The sequence below is a fragment of the Xenia sp. Carnegie-2017 genome, unplaced genomic scaffold, assembly GCF_021976095.1.
Source record: "Xenia sp. Carnegie-2017 unplaced genomic scaffold, XeniaSp_v1 HiC_scaffold_23, whole genome shotgun sequence".
In the NCBI taxonomy this organism is placed as follows: Eukaryota; Metazoa; Cnidaria; class Anthozoa; order Malacalcyonacea; family Xeniidae; genus Xenia; species Xenia sp. Carnegie-2017.
In genome coordinates this window covers 9,858,060-9,871,863 of record NW_025813486.1, presented here as the reverse complement: position 1 = coordinate 9,871,863, position 13,804 = coordinate 9,858,060, and the positions used below count along the sequence as shown (strand labels likewise).

At 35.5% G+C, this 13,804-nt stretch overlaps 1 protein-coding gene across 3 annotated transcripts; it reads right to left on the bottom strand.

The window, feature by feature from the left end:
• Nucleotides 1–2,764: 2,764 nt before the first annotated feature.
• On the bottom strand, nt 2,765–5,695 carry LOC124447973 (52 kDa repressor of the inhibitor of the protein kinase-like). 3 transcript variants are annotated; one of them, XM_046998978.1, is made up of 4 exons: nt 5,419–5,695; nt 5,060–5,112; nt 3,045–4,605; nt 2,765–2,957 (listed from the first exon to the last, which is right to left on the bottom strand). In XM_046998978.1, the coding sequence occupies exons 3-4, from the start codon at nt 4,056–4,058 to the stop codon at nt 2,868–2,870; spliced, it is 1,104 nt and encodes a 367-aa protein (XP_046854934.1). In that variant the 5' UTR covers nt 4,059–4,605; nt 5,060–5,112; nt 5,419–5,695; the 3' UTR covers nt 2,765–2,867. The 3 variants fall into 3 exon arrangements, with proteins under 3 accessions (XP_046854934.1, XP_046854933.1, XP_046854935.1); XM_046998977.1 differs by having other exon boundaries at nt 3,045–5,112; XM_046998979.1 differs by having other exon boundaries at nt 3,150–5,112.
• Between the last annotated feature and the right edge of the window lie 8,109 nt (nt 5,696–13,804).

Sequence of the window (13,804 nt, the reverse complement as noted above, 5' to 3'; positions counted from 1 at the left end):
ACCGTAGCGTAACGTAGCAAAACGCGACGTAGCGTATCGTATGCATATACGTGTTACATTCTCCACTTTGGCGGTTAGCGAAACGAAGCATGGCGCGAATCTTGATTATAATCATAACATGGCGGTTGTCAGTAAAAACACACTTCTTCTTTTCTTGTTAAAAAGAAGGATGACTAAAGGAAATAAAAATAAAAAGTCAGTATGGGTACGAAAAATATTTCAAGAACGCAAAACTAAAGGAGAATTCTATTTATTAGTCCAAGATTTACGATTATTTGATGAAGAATTTTTTTTCAAATATTTTCGTATGACTCCTGTTCAATATGAAGAACTTTTGACTATGATTGCTCCAGAGATACAGAAGTCTTGCATAACTCGGGAATGTATAGGGCCTAGTGAGCGACTTTGTGTAACACTCAGGTATTAACTACAGGAGATTCTCAAACAACCATAGGGATGAACTTTTGAATGAGCCCAACCACTGTTGGACGAATCATCTTTTCAACATGTGAAGCACTGTGGAAAGTACTGTCATTGGTATTCATGAAATGTCCAAGCAATGAGGCAGAGTGGAAGTGCATAGCACAGGGGTTTGAAATTAAATGGAATTTTCCCCAGACTGCATTGGTGCGCTTGATGGAAAACACGTCGTGATGCAGGCACCAGCTAACTCTGGATCGATGTTCTTTAATTATAAGAAAACCCATTCTATTGTCTTAATGGCTGTTTGCAATGCAAACTCCCAGTTCACATTGGTTGATATTGGTGACTCAGGACGGAATAGTGACGGTGGTGTATTTTCTTACAGTACAATGGGTGAATCAATTAAGAAAAACAGTTTAGGCATCCCTAGGCCCGAGGCATTCCCTTCCACTCAAAAATGCTATCCATTTGTCATAGTGGCAGATGAGGCGTTTCAGTTACAGCAAAATATCATGAAACCGTACCTAGAGAAGCCTTGGGAATATCTGAGCGGGTATTCAATTATCGGTTGTCTCGAGCGAGGAGGGTAATTGAAAATGCGTTTGGAATTGTAGCAGCACGATTTCGGGTATTTCGTCGACCAATTCACGCCAGAGTTGAAATGGTTATTCAAGTTACAAAAGCAGTAATCGCTCTGCACAATTATCTTATGGCTGGAAGGTCTTTTTTGCACAACACAAAATACTGTCCAGCTGGTTTCGTGGACAACGACACAGAAAACGGAAGAGAGCTTGGAGAATGGAGAAAAGTGACACAATCAGATGAGGGTTTAAGAGATGTCAGCAACGCTGGGTCAAACAACTACTCTCGTGATGCAAAGCTTGTTAGAAGATTTTAAAACTACTTCATGTCCCCAAAAGGACAAGTACGCTGGCAGTGGAACGCAGTACATGCTACAGTTGATTGTTTTCAAAACGAAGATTAACTAAATCAAAGAATCATTTATTAGTTTTGTCACTGTTTTTATAACATAACGTGGTAGTTAACGCATGCAAACGTAAAGTTATTTGTAACAATAAATTTCTTGAAAAAGTTTATGGAAAAAACATTCTGTTACATTTCGTCATCATCTTCAAACTCAGCAAGAACTTGCAATACTTTGATCTTAGCCAATTTGTTTTTCTTTCCTGTCAAATTCCTAAAGGTAGTAACCAAACTGGAACAGAAAAGAATGTCCTGGTCTTCTGGGTTAGTTCTCTTTTTTGAATCACCATTTTTAGCATTTGCTATATCATTGGCAAGGCTTAAGGCCAAAAGATCGTCAATCTGATCTGATCGCCTTTTCCGAGTCTTTTGAAGAGGTTTTGAGTCTGAAATTTCAAGTTTTGCATGGGAATTGTCCACAGTGATTGATGAAAATGATGTAAATGGTCTATCCTCATCGGTGGAGAGCACATCAGGATTCTCGGCAATTTCAATTGGGACGTTGGTTTCAGTTTTTCGTCCAGTCATCACATCACGCAAAAAGGACAACTCAACGAAATATTCATAAGTTGGCAATTTCTTACTTGCCCCACTCCCTGACCGTGTCGCCAACTCTTGCTTTTTAATGCATCTTCTATATTTATCCTTCAGCCTGTCAAACTCTTTACAAACTACATTGTCTAGATTTAGAAAAATAAAAACCTGTATATCAAACTTTGTTCAGTGCATTTGTTAGAAGATGTTATGCCCTTCATAACCATAGTTGTTTAGTAGCCAATTGCAGAGCCATAGCCAAAACAATAAATGGGGAGTGTGTTTATTCTTATATTCAGTAGCGTCAGACTGATTCCTTTTGAAAATGATTTGGCTTTCTAAAGAAATCAGTCAAGCTCAAATAAATATATGAAAAAACAAACCTCCCCTCTCCCCATTTAGTTCTCTAGCTATGGCCCATGCCAATTGACTTAGTTTTAACACTAATAAGAAGGCATGCACAAGTATTTCTTACAGTCTGACACTTCCTATATTTTAAACTATATGCCATAAACGCCATTGCCTTAATTCAGAATCTAAGCCAAGGGGGTTGGGCAAGTCATCATGATAAAATTTTGCAACACTTTTAAACTGTTCTTTCCAATCAATTCCTTTGTCCGACAGAGTCATCATTTTGACGGGAACGATAGATAATCCGCGGTACACATTAACACTATCCAAGTTAAACCTAGTGCTCAAAGATGTTTGAAGATGGTCTAATAACGGAATAGCGATGGTTAGTTTATAATGTTCTTTGAATGATTGACTGGGGGGATTAGATCGCATAGTTTGTCTTCCAGCAATTCGCTTTTTTGTTTCTTGAACGTTCACCTCTTCAGCAAGTTTTAAAGCCTCTTCATACCAAGTGTTATGATAAAAATTAATGCTTTTCCTCATGTTGGCTACATCATTCTTCAAAGTGGTTATCAAATGAAAACCATCCATAACATCAATAGTTTTTCCCTGCAACAATTGCGTGACTGGAAGAGTCGCATCAAGAATATTTCTTGTAATAACTAGAGCAACAATAAAATGAAATTGAGTAACTAATGAAAGTAACTGGGAAGCATCAGCAGCAAGGGAAGGCTTCACCTCTCACTTACATTGTTTATCATGTCCTGAAGAGTGTCGATTAAAGGAATAAACAATTGTTGAAACGTGTCAAGACCGTCAACTCGCTCAACCCATCTGGTTTTACAAAGACTTACCAGTTTTGCCTTCTTGGTCCGAACATCTGACTTTTTAACATGCACAGCAAAGGGTATGTTGCGTGTCTGTGATATGTTGATAAAATTGGCTGCTTGAGAAACAACAGATAACATGTTATTAATTTCAACGTTAGAAAGAGTGTCACAGACACACAAATTTAGTCGATGACTGTAACAGTGAGTGTAAAGAGCTTTAGGATTAGTTCTTAAAATGTGGGCTGCTAAACCATTTATATGCCCAGAAACAGCCCCTGCACCATCATAACCTTGTCCCCTGCAATCCATAATGGGTAAGGCAAATTTCTCTAGAGTTTCTAAAATAAGCTTTGAAAGTTGTTGACCACTCAACCCCCATTTGCAATGCAGGAAACACATGAACTCTTCTTTAACATTCATTGAAGAGTCAACAAACCGTAGAACAAGGGACAATTGCTCTTTGTGAGAAGAATCAGCAGCTTCATCTGCAATGATAGAATAATATCTATTTTTTTTTGTCTCGTTTATAATATCTTCTGATATTACCTGACCAATACAATTGATGATTTTGTTTTGACTGGTCTTGGAAATATAACTTTTATTCTTGCCACATTTGAGCAAATGATTTTTCAAAGTTTGATCACCAGCTCTAACTCTAAAATTTAAAGATTCAACAAAATTACAAACATTGCCATTGACTGAATAGCAACCGAACTCTGGGTGAAATTGAGCATCATCACAATGACCTCGTAATCCAATGCCAAGCCTTCCACAAAAAAGAACTGTATCAACAATTTGCTTAAGAATTTTCCTATTTTGCTCAATTTCAAGTTTTATGTTAGTATCTAAGATATTTTCAATAAGTTGAGCTACACCTGACATTTGAGATCGTATATTATTAAAAATTGGAGAAGTAAATGCATGTAGTCCCATTTTTCCCCCTTACAATTTCCAGCATGTCGCCTAAATGTACCTACAGCATCATTCCAAAAACGAAAAGGTGAACGAAATAGCTTGCTTATTCTCGAGCATTTACTGGGGAATTGATGTCCAAAAAGAACACATGATAAGCAATAAGCACCATCTTCCTTTGGTGAATAACACAGCCAGGTAAAATCTTTGAGCCATTCATATTTAAAAGACCTTTTATTGTTCTCACTTAAAGGAGGAAAAGTGTAATTTTCATCTGGTTTAAAAACATTTTTAATAAGCAAACAAATATCAGACATTTTCAAACCTTTAGCTCTTTCGTAGTAAGTAGCTACATCAAAATTGTGACCAAAGTTAGGCTTTACCTGTAAATCTTCAATGGTTTGTTCAGAAACCCTGGTACAAGAAACCTCACTTGTAATGATTTGGTTTTTCCATTTTTGAAAAAAACTTACTGATATTCCCAGACTTTTTTTCTGCTTTTGCTTTTTTAGAAGGCACTGGGCATGTTGGACCAGAAATTGTCCTTTTAGTTTTGCTAGGAAAAAAACTAGAGGAATAAAATGATTAGGTTGGAAACATTGATCTGATTTAACTACCCCTTTATAACAAAACAAAAGATGAATTGCATCGGCTGATTCTTTAACTATTCTTCTTGGACAAACGAGAGAGTTGAATATTGATTTAGGCCGGCTCTCTCCACACCTGGGTAAAAATTTTTGTCTCCAACACAGAAGAAAGAGCTAAAATGCATAGAAATGATGACCACTTTTGGTCATGACAATTCAAAAAGGCCTCCTTTTTGACAAGATCAACACCTACAAAACCAGAATCTAGACAGTCTTGAGATACTGTCAAAGGTAAAATATTCTTTGAGGTGTTGTTGAATTCTTTATGCTGTTCAACAATTGAGGAAAATAAAGGATGTTGGCAGTAAAAAGTAGCATTCAAAAACAGCTCAAGTGATGTTAACTGCCTCAAAATATGCAATAATCTGTTATCACCTGCCAAAAGCAATGACACTGAACTGTAGAGACAGTTGCCAGATACTTCTTATCTAAATTGGATAAAAAAGTCGTGTTCCTATTAGCAACAAAAAGTCATCCAACAAAAATTTAACTAACTGGCCAGGAATTATCTAACATAGCTACGTAGTTACATGTAGAAGATAATTCAAAGTTCAAATATAAATTCACTATTCGCTGAATTTATGTCAATATTTATAATAAAATTAAAAGCCCAAGCCGTAGATTTTCAGTATACAATGCACAAAATGAAATCTGCTTCATTAAAATTCATACAACAGTCAATAGACAAAAACCACATCTCATAGTCGCATAAATTGATATTAATGGCTGGATACCTTAAGGCCATGCATACATTTCCTTTGTCCTCGTGTTGCTTACGCACTCTCTGCTCAATGATGTTTCGCCTTTCAAAAGCAATGATAAAAATTACGCTCTCGGCATTTTAGTCGCCCCACAATATTCCTCATTCAAACGCAATTTCAATTCATTCAGTGATTTATCATTCTCTTGCGAAATTGCAGTCTGAACAGCAGCATACATATCAATATTTAACATTGTAGTTTGTAAATGATTTTCCAAATAAATGCAATGAAACAGATTATACGAACCACGCTAAAGTGAATCACAATGCGATGATCTATCTCGCATTCCAGACACCACTCTTGACTATGTTAGTTCAGTTGGCTATCATTCGAAATCCGTCAAACCAATCACAATATAACAAAAATTCAAATGAACTAATTGCAAGATAGCAATTGGACTCCCTTATACGTCCGGCCACCCTTATTATCAGTCGAGACCATTCCAGACTGTCCACTGATCTGGCCATTGACCAATAAAATAAGCGTTTTTGGCGTTGATAGACTCTTTTATCCGTCGAACCAGTCAAGCCACCCCGCTTATCAGTCGGTTATTCCAGGTCAATTAAAATTCAACTGATCTGGTAACCAAGGAGATATTCATTGGATAGTCATTAGTTTTCAATACTAAATAAAGCCTAGGCCACACTATCGTCCATATCGACGAAAATTAGAACGAAAACTTCCGCAACGAAAATTTTGAACGAAAACTCGACAAAAATTTCGTTTTCTATGGCAAGCCATTTCGGAAATAAGGTGGTCGAGAAAAAAATCTCCGTTGAGAAAGCAAACCGATGTTGAGAAACACGTGTTTATCATTGAGAATTTGCAGATGGTAGTTCAGAAAAGCAAATATCCCGGTCGAGAAAAAAATCCCGGTCGAGAAAAAAATCCCGGTCGAGAAAAAAATCTCCGTCGAGAAAAAAATCTCGGTCGAGAAAAAAAATCTCTGTCGAGAAAAAAATCTCGGTCGAGAAAAAAATCTCGGTCGAGAAAAAAAATCCCGGTCGAGAAAAAAATCCCGGTCGAGAACCAGTGCACGCACTACCTAAAGATTGGACATGAGACAGACGAGGGCTGTCATGTAGCACTGCATATTTGGTACTAATATGAGTTTGGCACTACTTTCAACAGCATAATCATCAGCACAATTCATCACCGCATTCAACTGAAATTTATTGATAAAAACAATAAAGCAATAAAGTCCTGTTGAGGGACTTACTCCCCTTTCTCTGCCTGGTCTATTTTGAATGATAAATTTTAGTTGAATATGATGATAATTATTGTGATGACTGTTGTGTTGAATGTGGTGCCATGTGTGGGTGCCCATCGTGGTGCCAAATTCACAGTAGCAATTGTAAGATGGATGCGAATGCGAGTAACGGGTCACCAAGAGCAGGTCAACTTATTAACAACATTTTAGCTCGAGTCGAAGAATTGTCAGAAGTTATTTCACCATGTCGTAAAAACTCTGAATTATCGTCTATAAACGAGGAAGTGGCGCGATCTTTTAATCGCGGAGGCCGAGGACACGACATAAATTTACAACAATCAACAGCAATGTCGAGCACAGGTACCAGTTTAGCCACCGTTTCGTCCATAGAACCAAGGCAATATTTTCCTGCTATGAAGTATAACAAGGGAATTTTGAACAGCAGCAGCTCCTCAAGGAAAAAGCAATCAAAAATGAAGAAGGGGTCAAGTGGTCCTTTCATACGAGACATAGTCCTTTTGTCAGGACCAAATGTAAACGTTGTCCCCCGCCAAAGTGCAAGAGTCAATCTAGTGGAAAATGGTCATATTATTTTAGGCTTCCAGCTGATGAAAGAATGGAAGGGATATGAAATAGAGATGCATGTGAGAAATGCGTTTGGTGACAAACTAAAAGATCACAATATAGATATTGAAATCGTAATGTCGGTCCACAATACATTGCATCCACCCTGTCTTGCACCGAACCAAACCTTAAATGGCTTCATGGTGCACAAAGTGATCAAAGATAAACCAATTTATGTCAGGCCATCAGTACAAATATTGGAACCATTAAGCAACAGAATCAACAAACCTGAACATTTGAATGATCAAGAGCATCTGATGCGCGATATATTTTTTGCTACTTTGGCTAGCAATATTGTGATGCATCACACGACATCACACTATCACACTCGAATGACGTAATGTCCGCAGTGTCGCATTCGTCTTTCTCCCGAAAATACTCGATGAAAACTCTCCTCACTGACAATTTAACCCATTCCGTTTATTTTTACGTCTTAATACTCAATAATTCGAGCGAAAAAAGTTTGCAAAACGCTTGCAAATATCGAGCAAGAGTCTGCCATTATATTTACAATTTTGCATGGACAATTATATGATATGTCACCTATAGCAGTGTAGGTAGGTTCTTAGCCAATTACAATCGAGATTGCATAATTTGCATAATAATAGTATTTCCCATGACTTCTGACTGGGAAAAGCCAAAGTCATTTCTAACTGGTCACTGGGGAAAGCCGAAATCATTTCTGACTAGGAAAAGCTGAAAATATGTCGAAGCGCAGGCGTAACAAATTGTCAATCGGTTGACGATTTGCGAAAAGATGTCAACGAGTAACTACATCAAGAATATGTGGGGTCGAGGATATTAAGTGATATCCAATCTATTAATTTGAAAGTTTGCAATGATCTAAATGTTGATGTAATTCTGTTTGTTCTTGTTTTGAAATATGGGTTGTCACTTGTGTGCTCTATTGCCAATGTTGCGTCTTCTTTGCTTGTACTCCCCGTGAATGTACGTAAAGAAGTGTTGGCTTTGGTATGTCCCAATTTAGAAGAAGAAGATGGAAATGTTCTTTTACAGTCCGCTTCTAAATTAAAAGTTCCTAGTACAACAGATAGGAAGTTGCATGTATTTACACCTCCATGCTCCAAATGTATTAAGTGCAACCATGATCTTGTGAGCTACAATAAGCCAGTAAAAGTTCAGGTACACGATGTTTCTGGAACTACCAATGGAGTGAAAGTTTCGCTTAGATACAATCGCTGTAATTTGCTTTATGGATATTCCAAGTACGGTAATGGGAAAGATGGCTGGATGCTATATCCCAAACAAAGAAAAATGATCGAGGCTACGGATGTCTGTTTTGTTGATTCAACTTTGCTTCAGTGGCAGCTGTCACTCGCGTAAGTTACAATATAATCACTTGATTAATTAATGTTAAAATAGCAAGTAGATTTTACAAATGAAACATGTTTTCTATAGTTGTCATTCTTGGGTATCATTTAACGGTTTTTCTGAAGCGTTTAATAAAGTATACAATGGCAGTAAGAGAACGATATGTTGTATATCTGTATTACTGTTATCACGTTGTTACAGTTTTTGATGGTAAGCATTATTTGCGTTTTATATAAAGATTTTGGAGAGAAACAAGTTGCTGCTTCATTTTGGGTCGGCGAGATGGAGAATGAGTTGAGAGAATTGGGGCAACTGGACTTATTTGGTTTGCTTAAAGAAGATGGGAACTCTTCTAGAGTTTTAGAACAAATCGACAAAATTAGGGCGAGAAGTTTGTACGAGCATACATCAGATGATTGTTCTGACACTTGCAAAGAGCGCGGTAAGTTAGATGCAATTGTATTTTAAAATTAGTTTAAAAGCTATAAATATATTCTATTGGAAAATAGCTGTGATTCTCATCAGGCTAAGATATTTTCGTAATCAAACTTATAGGATGTGGAAGGCTATGGGTTGCCGATGGAATATGGAAATTAATGTTTCCTCATTGCATGATGCGTAGAAAGATATTTATCTTAGTTTGATATAACATTACTCCTTTGCTTTTCGTAACTTAATAATATTATATGAAATTGTTTTCAGAATTTTGTAAAAGGTATTCCATTGCTGAACTATCCTAATGTATGCACTGAGTCGCCTCAGAATGGAAAGGCATTCTGCGAACAGCATGTGCAATATTTGGAAAAAAACTCCCCTAATGTACCCACTAGTGTGCGTGGATTTTTAAAATATTGTGGTGTGAAGCCAAGTAACATAGGTATGTACTCCAAAATTGGCATGACTATAATCATGCTTGAGAATAAAGTCCGATTTTTCATGATCAATTCGAGATACATTAACAGAGCTTTTACACTTAATCACAACTGCTCTTGCTTTGGTATATAGTATTTTGCAGGGAAATTGGTACCCCTTTCTCTAAATTTATCTCTGTGCTCAATGATATGTGTATTACAGAGCTGACAGAAAATTACTACAAAGAATTACTCTATTTTATAGGTGAAGAATTGATTGACGACACAGGTCTGCTTAATAACAATGACGTGTCAAAAATGGACGAAACACTGGGAAAGCTTGATAAAGATGACGACACTTTTCCAGTAGGAAATAGTGTTGTGGAGTCACAAGGTATATTTGTCTAAAATTTGTTTATTTCGCAATATGAAAAACAGTTTTACATTGTAGCTAATATAGTAATATATATCAGTGAAACCTAGGTTTTCCTACTAACGTAAAAGTGGTCGTTAAAGACAGTGTGTTATAAAGCAGGTTTGTGAATGACGGCATGAATTTGAATTTTTTTATACTCATCCATATTATATATATGATGAAATTTCAATACATTGGTAACGATAATTAATAACTTATTATTTTTTTAAGATAGAAAAATAACTTTTTATGAAAGCATTTGTATTATAGTTATACATGCACGCGTGATGGTGGGGAAGTCGTTACTTTGGATTATTTTGATTCTGCGTGCTTTTTCTTTGCCTTCTCGCACTTTCAATGTTTATAAAAGTGTGGCGTCAAAAGTTTCAGGCCTCAAGCCTCAAAGTCATTCTTTTGTAAATGAAAACCAAATCTCTTGACAAATTTCTTGTCGGTTAGAACTTAGAAAGCCTTGTGTAGGTGTTTAATTCTTTTTGAACAATGCATGGAACAAAAAAGCTGTGTATTGTGTGTCGTTTCTAAACACAATTGAAAACTAGTGCTAACGCTAATTTGTACCATATAGGCAATGCTGAGTTCGTTAATAATGAGCCAGATGCAATTAAAGCTATTTTAAGAGATTGTGTTGAACCAACAAAAACAAAATGCAATAAGGAAACTGGGGGAAAACAAAGACTTCAAAAGTGGTCAAGAGGGCATTTGTTTATAGTTAGAGGAGGAGGAAGAATCGATAAATGGAGTCCTCTTTATAGGTAAGCAAAGAGAATGCTTGACAAAAGCGCATCTTCAGAAAAACTTTGTATTTATTATACATTTACATAACAATTAGTTTTTTTCAGATCTGAAAGCCCTTCTCAAGTGTTTTTGATAAGTCTTTCTTGGCTGCGCATTATGTTAAAGAAAATCAACCCAATGAATTGGAGTTCCGTTTTTTTTTCATATGACAACATGTGCCACCTAGATGGCTTACAAGCAGCGAAAAAAGTTTTGCCATGGTCTCAACCATGGGATAAAGCATGGCTGTCAATTCGTAAAATAATTGATAGCCTTCATATCAAAAATCACAAAGACGAGAAATGCCTGGAGAAATACAATCCTTTGCCTTTAAAAACTGAAATCCCAAACGGAAATACAATGGCTGCTGAACAGACTTTCGTCTGGCTTTCCAGGTTTAAGAAGATTCTGTGTGCTATGCCCAAAGTGCATCATTTGTTTTATTTACATAGAATGGTGAAGCACAGAAACAAATATACTGTTAGATGCCCTAAGACTGGTAAAAACCCTCTTTTACCAGTCGTTCGTAAGACGGAAAGCTAATTCATTCCCTTTTTATTTACGCATCTGTAGTTGGAGATGAGCAATTATATATGCATGGTCGATTATCTACAACAAACGAATAATAGTCATTTTTACTAGTATTGAATTGCGTGGTTCATTCCACCTTCATTTCTTTAAAATTTAATTTTATCACTTTATTCTTATTTTATTTTTATGTTAAGTTATGTTTTATTTTATCATTTTATTGCGTTTCGATTAACCTGTTTTGACTATTAATGTTCATTCGAAAATCACCCACACCCCCATTCCCCCCGCTAGGTATCATCGATTAATCGAATTGTGTCATCTCTAAATATAATCAAGCATTCCTTTGAACAATTTCATCACAATTCCTAGTTTTTTCAACGAGTTATATTGAATAAAAACATACAACATTAGTATTAAAAAATCAAGTTTTATTAAACGTTCGATTAAAATATGTACATATATGCCAGTTAGTGACCACTTGCTGTTAGTTCCTCCGCAACTTCGACAGAACCTTAACTATTACTATATGTAACTAATGTCTAATTAATTTACCAAGGATCGGTGTCTGGTACAGGTTTAAGTTTCAAACAGAATCAAGAGACCATGTCGTAATAACTGTTTCCTGGACATTAAAAAATTGAAAGAATACCTTCTACATGTCAATGGTGCCTTAACTCAAATTGATATACTTCTGCAATTTACAAAACTTTATAGCTTATTTTAAACTGTGATGCAATCTTTCTTATTTAGAGTGAATTACATACTGAATACTTTTCTCTTTTAAGTGACAGGAAAAATCAAAATTATTGGCAGACTGAATTAAATTTCTTTTATATTGGTCATATTACACATAATTTGAACATATCTTTCAAAAACATACACAAGCTCTAACATCATGAATATTTTCTTTTGATCAAATTTTTGATATTAGCTAAAACCCAAGCTAGCACTATGATAATGTACAAAAAAGATGTTTGCAAATCAATGCAGGAATATGAAGCATCAATGTTGATTGCTTAACTAGTCAAATTGATAAGTATATCATGCAAAAAAAAGCATTCTTTTAAATTAGAAGAAATCTCTGAGGGTAAATGTTGAACAAATAGATGAGTGTAAGTAGGAATTGTTTCAAAATCTGAAGTGCACAAATAAAACACTGAAAGTATTTTTATGCTTTTACACTGAGAGTGTTAAACGTCCATCAAGTGAAGTACCATTTGAATTTCCTTTATATTGGTCATAGTGCAAAAGTTTCACATGTTGACGAAAAACATGCACCTGCTATAAATGACATGAATATTTTATGCCATAATTTCTTAAAAGCACGATGGATATCAGACATTTTAAATGAACGACGAGTTTTTCAATCGTAAACATGTTTCGGCATGCTTATGCCATCTTCAGTACATCGAGTGAAAGTGATTATATTATAATGGAAGAACAAGCACATCACGTGACGTAAATGCAAACACCACGCAAAACTCACCCTTTGAGTATGGTGGCACAACACCTGACACACAATCAACATATGGTGCTGAATCAACAAATTTAGATGATAGTGGTATTAATCTGGAAGGTAAATACACTGATAAAAACTATTATGCTAAAGATTCTTCTATTTGTCTCATATCTAAAAATTTTTATCGTACTAACATTTTGTTTTTATACTGTCGTATTAGTGGAGCTGGGAGAAGTGGACAGAATGGTTGTTTTAAACACAGTTAGTGCATCAAAGAAGAAGAGATGCAAGCAAATAGGGAGCGAACGAGACATGTTTGAAACAAAAAAGTTTAAGAACAAAGGTATATAATTAAAAAAGTATTGTGTTTTGTGTAACGTGTTGAGAATAGTATGGTTATGAAAAATATAACTTCTCGCCGTATAAATGAGTTATCCTGCCATGAGATACCTAATTGGCTAGCAAAACAAAATATGTGACAGTTTGCCTTCATCATTCATTATATGAAATATGATAACAAGGCAGAAGTTCTCTAAGAAAACAACAAGCATATCTCTAAACAATTGTTTTTTTTTCGTTGCAGCCAAATACAAGTATTGCTATTGCAAAAAGTTTTGAAAAATTATGATTCGTTTTTTAAGAATAAACGTGTACTTTTGATCATAATATACTATCATACTTTTCACACTTCATTAGGAAAGGTCAAAGGACGAAGAAGACGAAATGATTGTTTGCGAAAACAGAAAAAGAAAAGCAAGAAAGGTCCAATATTTTTTATCGTTTTATTAATTGATTCGCCTCCTGCTCCTTTTGTAAAGGCAGGCCTTATATCAATAAAAAATACAAAGCGTTTAAAGATAAAATATTGGAGTTGTTTAGTAGATGTACAATGTATAGTATTCTTTTAATTTTAGTGTCCAGGAAACAATTATTACCACATGGTCTGTTTGAAACTTAAAGTTGTACCAGACACCGATCCTTGGTAACAGAATTAGACATTAGTTACGTATAGTGAAAGACAGTATTCAAACTGATGGATTGAATGTGATTTCTTTTTAAGGTTCTGTCCCAGTTGCCGAGGAACTAACAGCAAGTGATCAGTAACTGGCATATATGTACATAATTTAATTGAACGTTTAATA

Bases quoted from the DNA above. Each gene is read 5' to 3' on its own strand.
- LOC124447973 (XM_046998977.1), bottom strand. From the start codon at position 4,058: ATGGGACTACATGCATTTACTTCTCCAATTTTTAATAATATACGATCT. The intron at 2,958-3,044 runs GTAAGTGAGAGG...TTGTTGCTCTAG, and splicing joins TTCAGGACATGATAAACAAT to TTATTACAAGAAATATTCTT.